The sequence below is a fragment of the Aphis gossypii genome, chromosome X (genome assembly GCF_020184175.1).
Source record: "Aphis gossypii isolate Hap1 chromosome X, ASM2018417v2, whole genome shotgun sequence".
In the NCBI taxonomy this organism is placed as follows: domain Eukaryota; kingdom Metazoa; phylum Arthropoda; class Insecta; order Hemiptera; family Aphididae; genus Aphis; species Aphis gossypii.
Window position 1 is genome coordinate 26,099,347 of NC_065533.1, and position 21,084 is coordinate 26,120,430.

The 21,084-nt window shown below is 25.1% G+C and overlaps 3 protein-coding genes across 12 annotated transcripts in view; 1 reads left to right on the plus strand and 2 right to left on the minus strand.

The window, feature by feature from the left end:
- Positions 1 to 1,717: 1,717 nt before the first annotated feature.
- LOC114124105 (uncharacterized) lies at positions 1,718 to 5,835 on the minus strand. 2 transcript variants are annotated; one of them, XM_027987291.2, is made up of 8 exons: positions 5,593 to 5,835; positions 5,051 to 5,079; positions 4,776 to 4,991; positions 3,400 to 3,561; positions 3,002 to 3,215; positions 2,802 to 2,946; positions 2,627 to 2,713; positions 1,718 to 2,572 (listed from the first exon to the last, which is right to left on the minus strand). In XM_027987291.2, exons 2-8 carry the CDS (start codon positions 5,067 to 5,069, stop codon positions 2,432 to 2,434), a joined length of 984 nt encoding a protein of 327 aa, XP_027843092.2. In that variant the 5' UTR covers positions 5,070 to 5,079; positions 5,593 to 5,835; the 3' UTR covers positions 1,718 to 2,431. The 2 variants fall into 2 exon arrangements, with proteins under 2 accessions (XP_027843092.2, XP_027843091.2); XM_027987290.2 differs by having other exon boundaries at positions 1,721 to 2,572; positions 5,495 to 5,822.
- A 2,088-nt stretch (positions 5,836 to 7,923) lies between these two features.
- Positions 7,924 to 12,009, plus strand: LOC114124106 (protein OPI10 homolog). Its single transcript, XM_050207773.1, has 3 exons — positions 7,924 to 8,333; positions 8,937 to 9,066; positions 10,975 to 12,009. The coding sequence occupies exons 1-3, from the start codon at positions 8,283 to 8,285 to the stop codon at positions 11,394 to 11,396; spliced, it is 603 nt and encodes a 200-aa protein (XP_050063730.1). The 5' UTR covers positions 7,924 to 8,282; the 3' UTR covers positions 11,397 to 12,009.
- A 3,052-nt stretch (positions 12,010 to 15,061) lies between these two features.
- LOC114124104 (ELAV-like protein 3) overlaps positions 15,062 to 21,084 on the minus strand; it is a 39,362-nt gene continuing 33,339 nt past the window's right edge. For all 9 annotated transcript variants that reach the window (XM_050207764.1, XM_050207768.1, XM_050207766.1 and 6 more), the window contains one exon: positions 15,062 to 17,571. The gene's annotated coding sequence lies outside the window, so the exon portion shown is untranslated. The remainder of the gene's footprint in view (positions 17,572 to 21,084) is intronic.

Below are 21,084 nucleotides of genomic sequence, written 5' to 3' on the forward strand. Positions count from 1 at the left end.
TTTTTAATATTCAATTTAACTAATATTTAACTGATAGGTTCAATAGGTGTATTTTTTATTGGTACTATAGGTACTTTTTATTTTTTCCAACTATGCAAAATATATATTCATATTTTTTGTAATTTTTAATTAAAGCTGTTTTGATATATTTTTATTGATTTTCTACAAGAAAAAATTGTATTCTAAATTGTTTTATTAATATAGTAAATTTGGACGTAATTTAATAATATACATAAATTCATATTTAATTAAACAATATATTATGTAGAACATTCTGAATAATTTTGTTTTTATTTAACAGGTTATAATATACTTAACTTCACCTAGATGTCTAAACATTACAGTTTTCTGTTTATGTTTATATTTAAATTATATATGATTGTAAACCTAAATGTTGAACTTTTAAATTATCATAAAAAATATTCATGGTAAGGCTTAGTAATAACCTTATATCTTATACAGATGGTTCTATGTTATCTATTCCAGAAAAAAAATCGCTGTTCAAGAATTTAGTGACTGTTTGGTAGTTAATTATTTTTCTAATGAGGCACTTTTTCCACTTCATATTTAGGCTACGGATACAAAATTGCTAGCCACAGGACTACATAATATTATGAATGCGAATAGTTCTTTACAAAATTTAATAAATCATTTTCGTCACCACATAATGTAGACAAAAACTAGTGTGATAGAAACTAGCTCTTTGCAGTACCTAACACAATTTTAGAAAATTAAAATTAACTAGCTAGTACCTACCTACTTAATAAATAATGGAAGTTATTCATTTCAGTATTTGTATTTCAAATACTCATCATTACTTATAAACATAACAAAAAACAAACATATTATTTTTATTTTTTTATTGAATGTAACAGAGGTATCAAGCTAAATATAGACATAGTGGATAGTGTTAATATTTTGTCTAGTTGAATTAATACTATCAACTTATTGATAATGAACGAGTTTAACTGATCAGTTGGGATTTAAAAATTCAGTTATACTGAAATGTCTCAGGCATAAAACCAAATTTACCGGAACTACACAATTTTACATTTGAAATTACTGAATAAGAAATGTTTAATTTTTTAAAATTCAGATCTGATGACAAGTTTCACAGTTTCAAATAAATCACATATCACTCAATTGAACACAGCCTTTGTTATACTTAAAAATAAACTATTACCTATCTTTAGGAAATGAGAACAAGCTCTATTCATTGCAGTTTCCAAATATATAACAATGATGTTTGATAAATTAAGAAAATTACTTGGTTATTTGATTGAACAATTTAAACAAAATGTTTAAAAAAAACACCACAATTTATGATTCGTTTGAATAAATCGTTAATATAAAAGTTACTTGTTTTTACTTAGTTCTTAATAATGATTTTAATTTTATTAGTAATGGTTCATAATAATTTGGTGGATATTCAATGCACTTTGTTCAAGGTAAACTAAATTAATAATAACTAAAAAGCAAGAAAAAAAAAATTTAAAAATTCTAAAGAATTTTAAAACAACTATATATTATCAATGAAAATGAATTGTTGTTTGTGTAAATACATAGTGCTAAATTTGATGAGAAATACTTAACTAACAAATTACATGTATAATTGTTTTTAATACAAACAGTTAAGATTAGTACAATATTAATAATTCATAAATTAAAAAAAAATTACTTAGTATCTAAAATTATAATTTCAAAAATAATTAATAATCATTATAGTCCATATATTGATATTAATAAATATAAATACAATAAATACAAAACTTAGAGTAAATCAGTCATTATAATTAGGTAAATACTTTGTAATAAAATTACAATACGGATTATGTATCACATTTTAGCTGTTCTTATTTACTACTATTTTTTAAATTTAAAATACAAAAATAAATCTTTCTGCTAAAAAAACATTTTTTGTTTATGAGATTAAAATACTATGTAAAAGACAATAATGAATTATATTACATAAGTAATGAGAGAGTAAAACTGTTTGTAGTAGACATTGTGGGAAAAATATAATTCAATCTATTCAATTTCATTATTTAATATTTTCAATAAATGCATTGTTAAGTTTTTAAAAACTTTAAAACAATGCAATTATAATATAAAATAGAACTATTTATTAATAAGTAATTATAAACTAAATTAATATATTTTAAAAAAATATAGAAAATTCATCAAAACTGCACTTAAATTATAAAATTATAAATTAAACTATACATAATATCACTTGCTTTTAGACAAAAATATATATTTAAATTTGTAATTTGTAATTTATTTATAATTTTTTGATTATGCTAACATAATCAATACTAATATTAATATGGTTTTCAGGATTGTAATATAACATAACACTATTGTTATTCTGAATCATGCTATACATATCACATAAACATTTAATTATATTTAATTATCAAAGCAATGCTGTTTATGAATCAAAAATCAATTGTTCGTTAAAAAAAGTATCGTCTTCTTTGTAGGGGTTATGGATTTTTGACAAAGGAATTTTCCAGAATTGTGAAGTGACTGCTGTTATTTCATGAACAAGAATAGATCGATATTTTGTTTTCTAAATAGAAAAAGTCATTAGCTACAAATTTAATTATCATCAAAAATCAGTTACCTTAATAATTTTTTTATTAGTTTCATCACAAATGTCATGACAGTTTCTTATTACAAACACACGATCAATAAGACAATTAATTGTTTCCTGTTAAGAAACAATGTTTAAAATTGTATTAATTTAGAAATCAATTGTAATAATTAGTATTTCAAGTAATTAAAATTTAAAACTTTACTTTAGCTAAAAACATCAGAATATCTTTAACTTGACTATTGATAGTAATATCCCATGGGAGAACGTCCTGTACTTGAATTAATAACTTGTCTCCTAATCGACCATGAAAACTTTTTCTTCTACACATTTCAAAACCTTCATATCCACTAAAATTAGTAAATATATTAAATACAAATATTATTACAAAAATAATTGTTATACCTGGCTGATAATAAAATTGATATATCATTAACTCTCATCAGACGTGCTTCATTAGCTTTTTTTACTTCATCTTCAGTAATATTTATACTTAATTTCAATTCTGCAATTGTGTTCCTGAGTTTAGAAAAAATACATTTGACATTTGTACTGGTAGGTGAAGGTGATGATGGATCTTTTGTTGTAAAATCAATGGCTGCCAAGGCAGCAGCTGGATCTAAAAATCATTTTATCAATTAATCTTTTATTATTTATTATTACATTTACTTGATTTATTTGTTACTTGTATTAATATGAATAATATAAAAATGTTTAATACCTCATTAAACTTAATAAATTAAGTTACATATTTTTTATTTTTTATTTTAAGTCCATATAATTAAATATAAATTGAATAATACCTAATTTTAATGATTCGTCTTCAACATTTGTAATATTGTCAACCATGTCATCTTTTAACAATCCTTGTAATTGTGATTTTTTACCTTTTTTTCTTTTCTCTAATTCTTCAATACTGCCTAATTTACTTATTTTACTGAGTTTTAGAATAATATCTTTTAAATCTATAAAAATAACATAACATTATATTAGAAAATTAGCAATACATTATAAATTACTCGGATAATAATTGACAACTTTGGTTTATTTATTTGAATAATAAACAGTGTGTCCCAAGAAACAGGGTACACTTTATCACTCATTACCTTTTTAATATTTTTCAATTCTGTTTGTGGGACATTAAACTACACTTATAGATCATAAATTCCTATGAGTCAAATTTTTTTTAACTCAAGTATTGCGCGCATGCGCAACAAAACTTTATTTTTTTTAAATGGCAACCCCTGTTTCAAATATCATTTTCGGATTAATCGATTTTTTTCAAGTGATTTTGATGTATTAACTTGTATTGTAAACTCAAAATTAACTAAATTAGAGCTAAAAGTATAATTTTAAAATCTTATTAAATTTGAATATATATATATTTTTAATTGTACGTATTATTTCTTTCTAAACACTGTGATGTAATCAAAATTATTAATATTAAAGTAATAAATTATAAATTCAATAAATTGTTCGAAAGTCCCTCTGTTGTGTATAATCGTATGTATCAAAATGATAATTAAACATTTGAACATTTATTTTATTTACATCAGAATTAGAATTAGGTATCTATTAAAATAATAATGACTTTTGAAAAATTTTATTGAATAGTAAACCATGTAATTTCTGTAAATTAAATTGTATAGTATTGTCAAATAAAATAAAATAGAAATTTAGAATTTTATTTCCTAAAAATACATGTTTAAATTATGTTATTTCATTAACCTAACAATAAAATGAAATAAATAGTAAATAATTTATTTTTTTAATAATAATAATTTTGATTACATCACGGTGTTTAGAAAGAAATAATATGTATAATTAAAAAAAATATATATTCAAATTTAATAAGATTTTAAAATTATACTTTTAGCTCTAATTTAGCTAATTTTAAGTTAACAATACAAGTTAATACATCAAAATCACTTGAAAAAAATCAATTAATCCGAAAATGATATTTGAAACAGGGGTTGCCATTTAAAAAAAATAAAGTTTTGTTGCGCATGCGCGCAATACTTGAGTTAAAAAAAAATTTAACTCATAGGAATTTATGATCTATAAGTGTAGTTTAATGTCCCACAAACAGAATTGAAAAATATTAAAAAGGTAAAGAGTGATAAAGTGTACCCTGTTTCTTGGGACACATGGTATATGTATACGTAATTATTATTCTTACAATAGTATGATAGAATTCGAATGATGGTGACCTTATGATCTTTTAAAACATATAATACATGTTTGACTGATATATACTGGTTATTATGTAAAATTGCAGCTTTTTGAAGACGGTGAACCAACAAGATCATTTGTTTTAATAATACTGACTGAATTAAAGCTACTGTATCCCTGCGTGGTAATCTTTCACCTAAGCCATGGATAATCTCACAGAGAGCTGAAAAAAATATAACTTAAAATAACAGATTGGCTTATACAAGAATATGAATTCCATACCTGGCAAGGAATCATCCATTTTTATATTCCTAAAAAATAAACAAACAATTTTAAGTATAAACACAAAAATAATTTTTGAATAAATTAAGTAAAAAAGAACACAAATTATCGTTAAGCGCAAATTAGAAGCAATATATTATATCTTCAAGATGAATTTCACATATGAATTGTGTTATTTTATAACTTCATATAATTGTTTTATTTTCATGTAATTTTTTGTTTGTACATAGTTGCTTTAGTTGAAGATAATCAAAGTAGCGCTGCACAGTGTACAGATAATGATAATAATATGAAAATAAATAATGTTAAGATGTGTGAACATCTAATTTAAATAAAATACATTAATTGGTATCTAAATTTTTGATTGTGTTCATTTTATTTATAAATATTTATTACGACACTCAACAATAAAAAAGCTAACAAATAAATATATTATAAATTTACCTGTAGAATAGATTACGACAAAGAAAATAACTTCAATGTAACGTATTTCAAAAACGAACAAATGTACAACAAAATTCTGTGCTGGATTATTCAGTTACCTGTGAATGGAAATCAAACCTCTGATGTCGAGAAACTCAAAAATTCGGTTTAAAACTGTTAACTAACATCAAAATAAAATAAAATACTATAGGTACAGTCGTTTGTACCATAGAGTAAAGGTATTTGGTCATTAGTTAAGACATTAAAAACGATAATATTTATTGTCATTGTTTGATTCCAATATTATGCCGGATATTATGATTGTCACTAACGCGGGTTAAAACATTATATTCGGCTGATAGAAACGTTTTGCAAACGCTCTGGGAACGCTGATAAGCGATTACATAACCTGGAGGAAGAGTCTCTAAACGCCATGATTATGGAGGCTGGGAGCCATATTAAACATTACCCAGAGTACAGGGACTCGTTGATCGCACCTTCAGCAATCAGCAGTCGTTTCCAAACGGTCTCTGCAGACTCAAACGTTAAAACATGTTTCGGTATATTAGCAGTTTCGCTCCCAAGCGATTTTTTTTATTGATTTTTTATTGAAACTATAAGGTATTTCAACGATTTAAGAACGATGGTGCAAAAAAAATTGCGCAAATCATTATTTTGGAAGTTATATCCTTCCAAAGTTTGCGATTTTACGTTTTTACGTGTGCGTGGAATACCTACTGGCTACCATATACTTTAATGTCACGCGGAGGTGGTAGGCGAAGGTAGCCACTACACTTGATAATTTTGTTGTTTAACTGTTAGTTCTGTTGAAATTTTTTAAATACGCCGGGAAAATGTATGATCTACTTTCAGTAAATATTTTAATAGAAAACGAAGACGAGACGAGTACCTCTGATTCAATATGTAGTGAAGATGAACATTAATAAATAATATTATAGTTAATAAATCGCATATTATGTAATATATTAAAAATAATAAAAATCATGTAAATTTCAATGTCATAATTTAAAAACTCGTTTACCTGTTCAAATTTAAATTTTCACTATCAGTTTTAAAACATTTATTTACCTATAGGTACCTAGACTTCCCCCCAAAAAAACTTATACATTTTTTTTTTTATTATTTATGATATTATGTTGTTTTTATAATTTATAAAACGATTATAATATCAAGTGATAGTATTATATTCTTTCTATATCCTATAAGAATAAAATAATATAATTAGGTACTAAAATGTTTAGTGGCGAATGGCGATTAATTATTATGATTTCAATATGAAAAATTAGTAGTATACAATTATTTTTATTTTTGATATGTATGTGTCTTATGGCTGGTGGTCATTTAGTTAATTTGTGCGACACTGTGAATGTTACCAGTCGAGATGGTGATTGTTTATAGCAACCGGTTGCTATGTAACATTTTTAAAAAATATATATTATTTTTACTGTAGGTAAATTTAATTCACCTATAATTTAATCCTCTTCTCCTCGTATCTAATACCTAATCGACATCGATATTCTTATGTCAACTGTATTCAATAGAAACTAGACAAATACATGTACCATTATATTTGCATGTAGTGTAGATATAATAGTTTTTCTTTTTTTTTTTAATATTTCTTTATTATTGTCGTTAATGCATGGTTATAATATTTTAATAAATATTTTAGATAGTTTTGAATTAATTATTGAACATTATTTAATTTATATTTAATAGAAATTCACAAAAATGTGATTTCAGTCAACTTAAGTCCCAAAAATTGCCTACAGACCAATTAAAAAAAAATTAAAAATCTAAGTTAGGTATCTCCATTTAGACATCAATAAATATATACCATCATAGATATACGTAAACAACTATTGTTTATACTTTATATTATAAACGATATGAGACATTTTTTTGTCTCATAGATGTTTCAGTGTTGGCATGACAAAATAGAATAGATGGCAATGACTATGGCATTGTAAGTTATGGGCTCAATAAATCGTCTCAAAATTTCGATATTAATACATAAACATTTTTTTTTTAAAAAAAATACTGATTTAACTATTAGTATGAAAACAGTGATGTTCAAAAAGAAGTTTTCATTAAAAAAACTATATGTTTCAATTGTTACAGGACAAAATATATTATACCTTGTTCATACAACACATAACGTACTTGGAAATATAATGTTTCAGTACAGTAGTTTAAGTCCCAAAAATTAAACAAAAATTGAATAAATTCATAATTTGAGTCCTAAGGATTAAAAATGACATAAAGTATTATAAAAAGTGTTGTAAAAATTAAAAATCATTTCGCGCTTCACCTTATCGCTGGGCACATGTACCGAACGGACACACCATTCTTTATCACGTTATCTGTCATTAAATTGTTCCATAGGCGTGGAAACCTCGATAACGATAAATATTAAATGATTATCTTTTATCAATATCCCGGCCGAGAACCTTCTAGATCGTACTATCGTAGTTCACTGGTCACTTACGCTGTACGCTTGCCGCTTAAATTTTTTTTCCGTAGCTCATTACGTTTCTGTTTTTCTTTTCTTTAGCCGTGTGTGAAACGAAATTACAATACCTCTTAAATACGCTTATAAACCGGCTCCTGCAGGCTGCAGCTGATATCTTCACTGACGATTGTTATTGCACGTGATTTGGATTCTATAACCGTCCATCCATACCACTATCTTGCTCGATGCGAATTCGGCCAAGTCCGATCTGTTAACGACATACACATACTCGACTATTTGGCGATTTGATCAATTTTGTTTTGACCGTGATTTGTTACCATGGTGGACTCGGTACCTGCTATGTTTGGCTTGTTAGTCAGCGGTAGACTGGTGAGTACGGTTGTATACAATTTGTGGTACTTTTCGGTTATCGCGACTACCTTGATGTCGTCATGTCGAACGCATGGTGTGCAATGCACGTCTGTTTAATACATGTACAATGATACAAAACTATCCAAAGCTAATGTCAATGTATTTATCGATAATGTTAGCAAAATTATGGGCAAGGTTTTTTTTTAACCCTGTGACCTACCTTAGGTGGTGTTGCACAGCAAATCGAGGAATATTTTCTTTTTGAATGTCACTCGTGAGCGCAGCTAACAAATGGCAACGCTGGCCCTTATGGATCCCTAATTATCCCTAATGGAATTAGAAATAGAATTCATTAGCGAAATGCAAGATTAGAGTAGGACACTGCGTCGCTGTAACCCATGATATGTGATAATTGTGATAACGCAGATGTACGTCTCGCTAGGTAGTCGCGATAACCGACAAGTACCCAATTTGTGGTCTACCTACCTGACTGTGCCATTTAAGTTTGCTATACAGAAAACTTAAACCAATATAATGAACTAAATTTTCTGTACCTACTCTTTATATTTTTGTAATGAAAATAATAATGTTTTTAATAATGTTTTAATGTTTTATATTAAGGTACGGACAGATTTTGAACGTTTAGAAGAAACAAAATTTATGATAACTATCAACTCTGCTGAATCTGTAAATTATATTTGTGTGTTTTTGACGGGTCTCGTGCCATTTCCTGAGGGAACAGCTGGTTCAGGTAAGAATATGCTATAACTTTTAACAGTATAAATAGTATTAATATAAAAATTATAATTTCATAATTAAATACTGAAATATAATGCATAAAATCTAAAAATGATGTAATATGATTATTTCAAGGAGTTATCATTTAAAACATTTGATACTTAAAAGTTAAACTTAATATGAAGTAATTTCATTTTACCCCTTCAATTGTTTAAATTTTGTCAAAAACTATATACCTAATTGGATCATTTTTATTGAAATCTATAGTTGCAACTTTTGCAAGTGAGTTTTAATAACCTTTAAAATTAATAATTAGTGTTTGCAAGCCACCTAGTTTTAAAATAAACATATTAGCAATTGACAAGTGTAAAAAAATACTTATATGCAATTTCTAATAAATTGTTATTAAAAGTACTCCACTTTATTGGGACACACTGGTACAAAAAAAGATATATAAATAGATAGATTGTTTATTGTTTTTTTTTCAAATAATATACAATTTAAGTTTAATATAATGCGAAAAAATTAGTCTCCAGAAGCCCGAAGTTATGGTGAGACTAGAATTTAAAATGTTCTACACCATTCATGAAATTAAATACAAATAAAAAATAACAATCTATTACCTACCTATTGGTTACATGGTATTTTATCTCAATCCAAAATAATAAAACAAAACAAAAGTTTTTTGATGATAACTGATAAGTTACTGTTTTATTAATACATGTAGAAAAATGTTTTTATAGCATAACAAATACAAATATAATTTAAGCACAAAATAATAATAGTTTTTAATACAAGAAATGAAGAAACACAAATTTACTTTTTTATAAAAAAAATGTTTTGTTTATTTATTTTTGGATTTTTGGATTTAAAGTATTAAATTGTACTTTGTAAGATTTATTACTCTAACAAATAGTCTAATAATTTAATTATAAAATTAATTTTATCTAATTATAGGTTATAATATTGATATAGTAAATTCAATAACTATGTTTCAATACATTTTCCTATTTCTTGGCCTAGATAAGTGGCGAGATTTATACTATAATTATAAATATTAGTTTATTTTGATAAATGACAAATTGTCTTAATAAGCAGTTGTCCTAATTAATTGATGTTTATTAAACAAAATCTACTGTATTACACCACATACTTCTTTATAATACTAGATTCTCCATAATTTAATAATCATTGCAAACTGTGATACCAGTTAATTGAACGGCCATCATGTTTCTGGTTGACAAAACATTATATTCAATTTTTAAAATGTATTATAAATAACAGTTTAAAATGGTACAATAAAATAATAATTACAGAAAAATGTGAAAAATAATTTGTATTATTTAAGAAGTTACAATTAAAAATCAATCATCAAAATATAAATTAATAACTAATAAGTAATATACTTAAATATAATATTTTTTAAAATAAATAGGTACCTACCTACAAATTATACTTATGGATTCTCAAGTATTAATTTATAAATTATTAATGACAATAAGTATGTAATACTTAAACTATTTAAAATATAATAAATACAAAAAAATACTAAACTGACACGCTATCAAACAATTTTAGTTTCTACGTTTATATATGTATATATTTATTTTAACAAGTAAAATAATTTGATTAAATTCAAAAGAATACCTGTTCTACAAACAAAAAGTGTTTGTTTTTTAATACATACCTTACTTTAATGAATTAAGTTAACTAAACTATGTTCAATAATATTAGTTTATCAATTTTAAAAATTGATTTAAAATACATAATATCCCAAATCTATTTTGAGTAAAATAAATAGTACTAAAATAACAAAAATAATAGTTTATGTTAAAAATATATTAATAATTAAATTGGTATATATAGTTATTGGTAACACATCAATTATATGTATTTATTTATATATTATGTTTTATTTTAGTGTACTTCAGTTGGCCAGATGAAAATGCAAGACCGAATTGGCAACTTTTAGGTGTTTTATCCAATAACAAGCCATCTGCCATTTTTAAGCTTTCAAATCTTAAACAACATTTTGATATAACAAACCAACCGATAAATGCATTTAGTCAATTCCCATCAATTTCTATAAATGCTCAAATTGGTATTTCTATTGAACCTTTATTAAATGCTGAAATGCAAACAACCAGTATTGAACCAACACAAAATGTATCAACATTTGTAGAATTCACACAAAAAATGGTGCAAAATTTATACAATTACGTATCTAGTTATGCAGTTGATGGTCCACAGCAGACATCTATGGTACCACTTTTATCAGTTCAAAAATGGTATGAAAATTTTGAGAGAAAATTAAATTTGAACCCAAATTTTTGGAAATCTTAGTAACCAATTTTTACAAGACAACTAATTATTCATAATTCTCAGTATAATAAGATTTATTTGATACTAAAATGATAAATTGGCATTTTATTTTAATATATTATATAACTATTTGATAAGTAATATACAGAGACTGTCTAATTTGTTATTAATAATAGTCTTTAGATTTAAGATATGTGCCTTAAATGAATAATAAGAAATAATATACAAAATTTGAATGTGTGTACTTTTAAATACTTAGATTTTTTTTTATGAAGGATTTATTTTGTTATTTGATTTGCCTCAAGTTACTATAATTTTAATAATTGTAAAGAACCAAATTACCTTTTTTCTATAGAAAATGTGTTCGTTATTAAAAATAAAATTATAATTTTCATTTTCATTTTCATTTTGTATAACTTGCTATTGTTTTTAAAATATAATAACTATTTGTGACAAATGATTGTAATAATTTTATTTAACTAAAAACATAAAGGTGTTATGACCTGTTACTGGTTAGACCAAAACAAAAAATATATATTTCTGTAAATATTAAGGCAAAATAATAATACAACAAACACTATATGTTTGTTTAGTAATTAATAAAAATTATTGTAATATATTACTTTAAATTTAAGTGGTTTTTTTTTATTCATAGCCATAGGCGCACATTGGGTATGAATTTGTGGGATGCTGGAGTAATTAATGGTACACAGATCTGTGGGGGTTTTGGCCTACATCCCCCCTAATACTATAATTAACTCCATTGCAATTGTTTTAAATTTTTAAAATTAATATTAGAAAATAAAAAAAAAATATTTAAAAGTATTTACTATTTATATAATAAATTATAATAATATGTAATCATTAATCACTAATGTTAAACAAGATTTAATTTTCTGTTTAAATACTTGGTAATTCTACTAATTAACTAAATAATATTAATTGATCAATATTAATAATTTTTAAATTTTAATCCTACCAATAATGATATTATTTATTAAATCTTAATAATTAATAAATAACATATATTTATCTACATTGTATAGCTTTACTTAACCAAGAAATTGTCTAAGTTTTTACCCTTTTTTTGTTTAGTATCTACAAATTATACCTGAAAATCATAGGTATCATTTTACTGTCATGTTAAAATGATTAAATTTTTTTAGTATAATAATAAAATTATTATTACAGTAAAATACAATATCTAAAACTTTAGTTAAGATATTATTGTTTTTAAAAATAATGATCATTATTCTTCGGTAAGTATTTGCAGGTTTTTAATGCAGTTGTTCTGTAAGCTCTACATATTGAAAATAATGCTGTGATAAACGCTATTGTCAAGTATATATATGTTTAGTTATATAAATAATTGGACAAAAACAAATTTTCATTTTATTTTAAAAATACTATAGTTTACACTTTAATTGATTAAAATTTTATAAAAAAAATATAAAAATATTCAAATAGTGTAGCAGTTAAAATGTATAAACCATACAATTTTTATAAGTAAGGATTGAAAATTTAATATAAAGTTTTATACTACTCATAAACATTATTTGATAACGTATATGTTTTTTGTAAATATATATCATATGCAATTGACATGGGCGCTTGCAGGAAATTTATCAGAGAGAGGCATAATAAAATTAAACACCAAAAAATACATTAATAAAGGTTTGTTTGTTCCTAGCGAACTACAAAATATCAATCATTACCCAATTTATTAAGCTTAAAAAATCAAGTATGAAGTAAATACATAGTTTCAAATCATTTATCATTATCTTGATTAGGTAAAGTTAGGTACTTCAAGAACAAAAAAAAAATTATTTCTAAAGATCTCTTAAAATGAGTTCAGACACAAATTTACCGCCACCACTGCAGTGTGGAGACCTTAATAGTACTTACCTTATGGAACCAAAAACCATATGATCAACTTTCTTGTAAATCAATAAAACATCTTTTTCGTTTTCATAAAGGTTCTATTATTCAGTATAAATAAGTTTTAAATAAGCTAGTACATACCTTTTGAAGTTATGACAAATTGTTTGTTTAAAATTTTAGATTTTCGGCCTTCGCAGTAGATACATATTCTTTTGTACATCAACTATTTTTGCCAGATTTATTTTTTTATTATTTTTGTCGTTTTTGTTGTTGTACTGTAAACGTATTAAATTAACGAGCTAGTTGCTATCTCATAGGTATAACCTGGTATTATACCTATAGTCTATACCAAAATAGAATAAAAAAATCCTGGTTGAAAAAGCTTAAACTTTTAATTGTTCATATATATGTATAAAAAAAATAATTAATGGTTGGTCAAATCAATTTAAATAAGATTAGGTTTGAACTTTTGACTTTTATTGTATTTAAGGAACTACATTGTTGACTTTTTAACGTAAAGTTCTCAACTACCTCAATAACTCTACCAAAATGACTTGAATCAACGTAATTTCTGAAGTCTGAGAATATTTGTTCCCAGACAAATGAATACGCATGCAGTCAGTGTGAGTCAGCGTTTTTTTTTTTTTTGTGGTGGTGGTGTAATCGTTAAAAAAATAATTTTATTATCGCATTTTACCCAAAACACTAAAAATTAATTAATGATTAGGTACTATGACATATACACAGATTGATACAATGTTTAAGTAATACTATTTAATGTGTATAATGTATATTATTCACACATTTTAACAAGTTGATGAAATGTATTAACATGGCCCATAGGCTATATTTAAATTGTATATATATTTTATAACCCCTACTCTTCATGTATACAAAAAAAATGTTGTACCATATAAATTTCAACTTTTTCTTTTAGTCCTGTCTAAGTTTAAAAAAAAAAAATATAAGAATATATTAAGCTCTCAGCAGTGGTGGACCCCGAAATACTTAGCCATAAATAATTATTACGCCACTGCAATAATAACATACATGTAATATATATATATCATTGCAATATCTTTAATTCATAGTATCGAAATACAAACAGTGTACCTAATATGATGGTATCTAGTCTGGTGGTTTGCGGTGTACCTTTTCGTATATAGACCAGTTGGTCAGTTACTTATAAGTTATAAATGCAAGATTGCGAAATAATATGATGGTTGATATATGACGAGTTATGAGAATAAGATGCAAAAATTACGGTCAGACGAATTAGGAATATAAGTCTTGAGAAACTGGCACAATCTGCTAGGTATCTATTAGTCCATCAGTAATTTTTTATGAAATATAAAACTAAGACTATACGTAGATAAATAGCTCTAAATATAATAAATTTCTCTAAATCTGTGATCTTATTTTGTTGATATTAGAGAGGAAAATTCGAGGTTTAAAGATTGCTGAAATGAGCCTACTTTATAAATCAAAAATTTGATGGTAAGGGCTAACTAATAATTAGTATTATATTGTAAGAGGGATAATTAATACCTATCATCTAGAGTGGTAGAGTAAAAAATTACTTTAACAAGGCTCTCTCAAGATGTTGCCACCTACGCAGGCGAGTGTGTCGTACATGTTAATAATTATTAAAGGATAGATGGTAGATACTATTAGCATGGAAAAACAGGAATAACTACATAAGTAGCCATAAAGGTACCATTTACATCTACCTATTGACCAATTAAATCAAAGCATCGCGAGCGTGGAAAATTAGATATCATGTGTATATAGCAAACGAAAAACAATAAATAATGATAAAAATATTATAATAATAATTATATACTTGACAAGTACAATAACACATTTTTTTTTGTTTATGTTAACCGCTTATATTTGAAAAAAAAATTAGTTGAAAATAAATAAATAAGTAAATGATAATAATGACAAACATAATATATCATAATATTATACACTTATATACGTGAAAAAGCGAACGACGCCTAATAAAACACAAACGAAACTAAAACTAATTGAATTTGAACAAAAGCGATAAATTAATATTGATTAATATAATTAATAAAAAGATTATAAGATTACATTCGACAGAAATGTTGAGAAAAAATAATTTATAGAATATTATTCAAACAAAGTATAAAATAATAATCGTAATAATATGTATATAATATATAAAGATGTATGTGAGGTAGTAAAGATAAACACAACAGTAAAATAATTAAACATATTACTGCAATGATATTTTAACTCGTTACAAAGAAATTAGGTAAAAAAAAAGTTAAATCAAATCAAATCATATCTAATAATAATAATAATAATAATAATAATATTGCATTATCTAATAATAATAATATATAAATATTGGTTAACTACACAATTTAAGAAAAAAAAAACACGTTTACATAAATATCAAATGTAACAATAAAACATTTGAAATTTTATTATGACTTTGATCTTACGCGGTGACAAGAGACGGGGTACGGGAAGGGGTTATAAATAATGACGTCACTTTTTTTTCTTCGTAAAGTTTGAACGTTTAGGGTACATAATATGTATATTAATAAATAATATAATATATTACTTAAAATGATAGGTACATCTATAAACATTATATTATAATATGTAACAGAGAAGTAAATAAAATGGCGTTTAAAAACGACAAATATATATTAATATATATATATATGTACAAAATAAGTATATTATTACGTACGTTCGTTGTACGTTTTTATATAATATATAATTAATTATACTGTTAAAGAAAAAGTATCTACGGAAGAAGTATAATAATAATAATAATAATAATAATAATAATAATAATTTATAATAATAATAATAATAATAATAATAATAAGTAGATAGTTTAATATTACATATTATATATAATAATAATATGTAGATGTATGCATGTACATGTTCGTGTAAATAATACATATAATAATATATATTTTTATGTATAAAAGCGTATAATAATAATAATAATAATAATAATAATTTATAATAATAATAATAATAATAATAATAATAAGTAGATAGTTTAATATTACATATTATATAATAATAATATGTAGATGTATGCATGTACATGTTCGTGTAAATAATACATATAATAATATATATTTTTATGTATAAAAGCGTATAATAATAATAATAATAATAATATCAAATTAAGTATTTAAATTTTTACATTTTTCGCAAATCGACGTTCGATTTGCTCAGCGGATAATCGCGTTTAGAATTGTTCTTCTGCTATCGCTATTACCGTTTATTTATTTATTATTTATTATTATCATCATTATCATCATTATCATCGTTACTTCATTATATAATACATTGTTATTAAAAATTATTTCAATATTATCACAGAGTTTTATTCATATTTAGAAAATGTGTATGTGTGCGCACTCCCCCACACGGGGATGATATTATGTTTAGTACATATATTATATTTTAATTTTATATGTATATCGATAGCTGCATTATTCAGTGAATGGCTTATTCAAAAAAAAAAAACGTTTTTTTTTTTTTTAATTCTACAATATATTTTGGGTAACATTTATTTCTTCACTACACGAGGACGGATTTTACTGAATATAATATTCCATTGACAAGACAATCGCACATTATTATAATAATTTATAATATATTATAATACCTATTTGCACAAAGTAAAGTGCACACAACATCTATACAGTATACTTAATACCTAGCTAACCTATATTGTATTATTGCTGTCATGGTATACCCACCTACCTACCTATATATTATAATATATAAACAATTATACACAGAATATAATATATATATATATTCAATTACCAGTTATTTCGCAGTCGATACCTACTTTTCCAGTCACGGCATACCATGGTAGGTACTAAAAATGTCGTTGCCTTGACGAATGGTGTACGCACAGTTTTAATGTGCAGACGAAAGCGACAACTTTTTCTATACTAACAACACGATATTATTCTGTAAAGAAGCGAACGAAAAATCCTAAACATTAATTAAAACTACTTCATATTGAATAGGATATTATATGATAAATTGCGGGCTTGCGGCGTGTGGATTTATATACTCCAACTTCCTGAAAATAAATTGGGCGAAAGAGAAAAGAGAATAGAATGAAAAAATTAAAAGAACGCGTGTTTTTTATGCTTATTATACAAAAAAAAAAAAAACAATTTTTCATTACTTTTTGTTACGTTCGACAAACACTGTATTGTATTGTATTGTGTATACATATATTACTTTTTGGCTTTTCACTGCACCCCACGATACTCACATCGAGCCGTTATTTCACCTAAATAACATATAGTTATGTTGTAGGTACGTTTAGATAAAAATAAACGTACATCATACCATATAATATATACATAATATAGGCTCGATATCGTAAGCCCTCCCAAAACTCAATTTGACACGTAAATGCCCGGCAAAGTATTTATGGTATCACCAGTCTGCAGAGGTGTGAATTGCGATATTGTTGGGTAGCGTTAACGTACGACGGTACAATTTTTCGAGATAGCCGTTATACTGGACTATAATTATACGAGTAGTGTGTACTGCAGACACAGCACTCGCAGTTACGTTTTCTCTGCAGCGTTCAGCTGCAGTGTCTAAACGTTGGCGTTCGACAGACATTCAAAATACATAGGTTTAATAGTACGTAGTACCAGCTATCTCGAAAAATTGTACAGGTGCTCACTTAAAAGAACTAGTACCCGTACCCCCTACCAGTATTTCAGCCTTCGGGTAATGCAAAAAATATTTATTTCAAAAAAACTTTTTAACCTGCCAACATTTAAAGTTTGTTTCAATGTGGTTTTTGTTTTTTTTAGAATTGGCCTTATAAAAACTTGAGTTTTAAAATACATTCACTTCATCCATACCTACTATATATGTAACAAGTTTAAGTATGCGTGAATACATTTAATTATCCATAAAAGGGAACTTGAGCACCTTTTTAATTACGTGATAGCCGCCACTTATCACACATATCAATAAGTCATTCGTGTCATATCCTACTACAGAATCAATAAGGACTTGGAATGATTGGAAGATACGAATAGCATAATATAGGTATAATATACTTAACCACAGTGTAAGTACCATACTAACACCAATCGATACATGGATAGTGCCAAAGTCCGATTATGGAAATAGTACCTATACCTATATCATACCACCCAAGTAGATGTAAGAGTAAAAAGATACAAACAAGCAACAGCCAGCAACTAGACAAAAATGCAAAAATGTTTTTTTATATTGTTTTCGTATAATTAAAAACGATTCGTTGATACGGGGTAACACAATTAACAATTTATTTTTTTCATAATAATAAAATCACTTGAGCACTCATTTTGTGCACTGGTAAAATATTACATCTATATGTAAGGATTATTTTTTAAATATAAACTTATCACTACTCGACACGCAAGACAGGAGTAACATTAAAACAGCTGACCCGCATTTATATATAATAACTTAATAGGGGATAATAAAAAAAAAAGAATAAAATAAAATTAGTCGAAAAAACACAAACTCATTTATACTCTCATAAGGTGCTAAATTAATAGTAATAATTAAAAAAAAAAAAAAAACAAAAACAAAAAAAATATGAAGAAAAAATTTAAACATTAATTTCAGTTTATAATAAATTATAATAAATATTAATTATCTAAGATGCACAGTGTTTCAAAAAAAATTAATATAATTCACGGAGTAGTGTTTTTCTAAGTATTAATACACTTGATATTAAATACTATTTTTTATTTAAATTTAACTTCAATAATTATGAACAATCATAATAATATAATTGGTTTCAATATGGTTCATAAATAAGTGTGAAGTCATTGAAAATGAATATTCATTTCATTTTATAGGTACAATATTTACGAGCATATCCGTGTATTATATTATTGTTTTTGAAACACCTAAATTATAAATTAAAATCGAAAAAAATCACACACACATACACAGACATTAATGATGATATTTTACCAAATAGAATCGAAAACATAAATTTAATAAAAATGAATTAAATTATCTTGTTAGTTTTTATTATTATAATGAGAATGATAATAATAATAATCATAATAATTGTATTTGTAATAATATTATATAGTAATAATAATCATAATAATTATAACAATAATAATAATAATTATTACTATTTAAACACACACAATTTAAATCAAAGCTATAATGTTAATAATGTACATAATACATTTGGTAGACCTAGGTTATTTTGAAACAATTTTATAACATTTAATCATATTGTAACTGTTATATAAAGTGATTCGATGGAAAGTTGACAACCCATATTATGTTAATTTTACTAGGTACAAAATTAAGTAGATACACAGAATGAAATCAGATTGGAAGACAAAGGAGTTCATCTTATTGTGTAAAAAATAGTTGCCATGATATGAAAATCATATTTTATTTTAAAGAATATTAATTTTGTTGTATAGCTTATTTTGTTATGGCATTAAATAAATTATTAGGATTTTTTTGTTGTATAATTGTTTTAATTTGCCATTAATTTAGTTAAGAAGTAGTGCACATAACAAATTCAAAAAGAGATCTGTTATTGGTGCACAAAGGTTATTATAAATATTTTATACTTTACTCCGGTATATAGAACCGAATGCAATATCACCTAATATAAATTTATCTTATTGAATTGGCGAAAGATGCTAGCCACGACTAATATTCTTTACGACTTATTATTTATTAGCATGAATAAGATGAACCAATTTAAGTTTTAACGACTACGGGGAGAGAAGATCAACGATAATACGAGTAATAACGTTTAAAATATTTTTTTAAATTACATTTACACGTTAAATACCATAAGTGTCGACTTCATAAATATTTTAAAAACTAGAATTAATTATGAAACAGTTAAAAACAAAGAAAAACATAATTTATATTTTTGGAATAAAATGAAGTTTGCGAAACAGTATCCACACGGATAGGTAAATGAAGATAATTTACTGGCAATGCCATAACAAGGGTAAAAGAAGTAGGTAGAAACTCATGAGATCACAATGACATGGTCGTGGAGACATATGGCGCGTATGCTTTATCAAAACAACCCAACCGGGCGTTAAAGTAACATATTATACCCTACTGAGCTTTCAGAAAATATACAAAAACTCAACGAGCTAAATGCTCAGAGCAATAGTGTTTCATTACATATGTTATATTACTCGCATGAGTGTAGAAAGTCAATTTTTCTAATCACTCAAAGCCAAAACACTTATCTACATACGTATATAGAGTTATATTCTCACCCGTCCATAATATATACACACATATTAACAGCCTAATTGTTCAAAAACATAGTTATTACTTTTCAACAACGCTACAAATCTCACTTGAAAAATTTAAAAATATTTTTGATAAATGCAAAAACTTAACCTAACCTGCGAGGAATCACAAATTTGAATTGTTTATCGCGAGTTACAATCTCCATTAGATTTCGTATAATCATGAATACTCGATTTTTTCTTTTTTTTTTAAACCGATGAAAAAGAATCAGTGAACAACAAAATTATTCCAAAACCAAGGCTAGACGTTTTGAATCTGCATTACCTACATTTTTACTCTATAGGTAATCTATAAAAGAGCGTGTACGTTTATATAATTGTTTAGGCCAGTGGACTTTCAAATGTTAAATAAGTCGTTAAATGTACAATTTACTTTTATTAATTAGTGTAGTTCAAACAACAAAATACAAGATTAATAATATAGCAAATAAAATTACCAAATAAGCTACTTAGTTCATTTTTATATTGCTTCGAGTCGG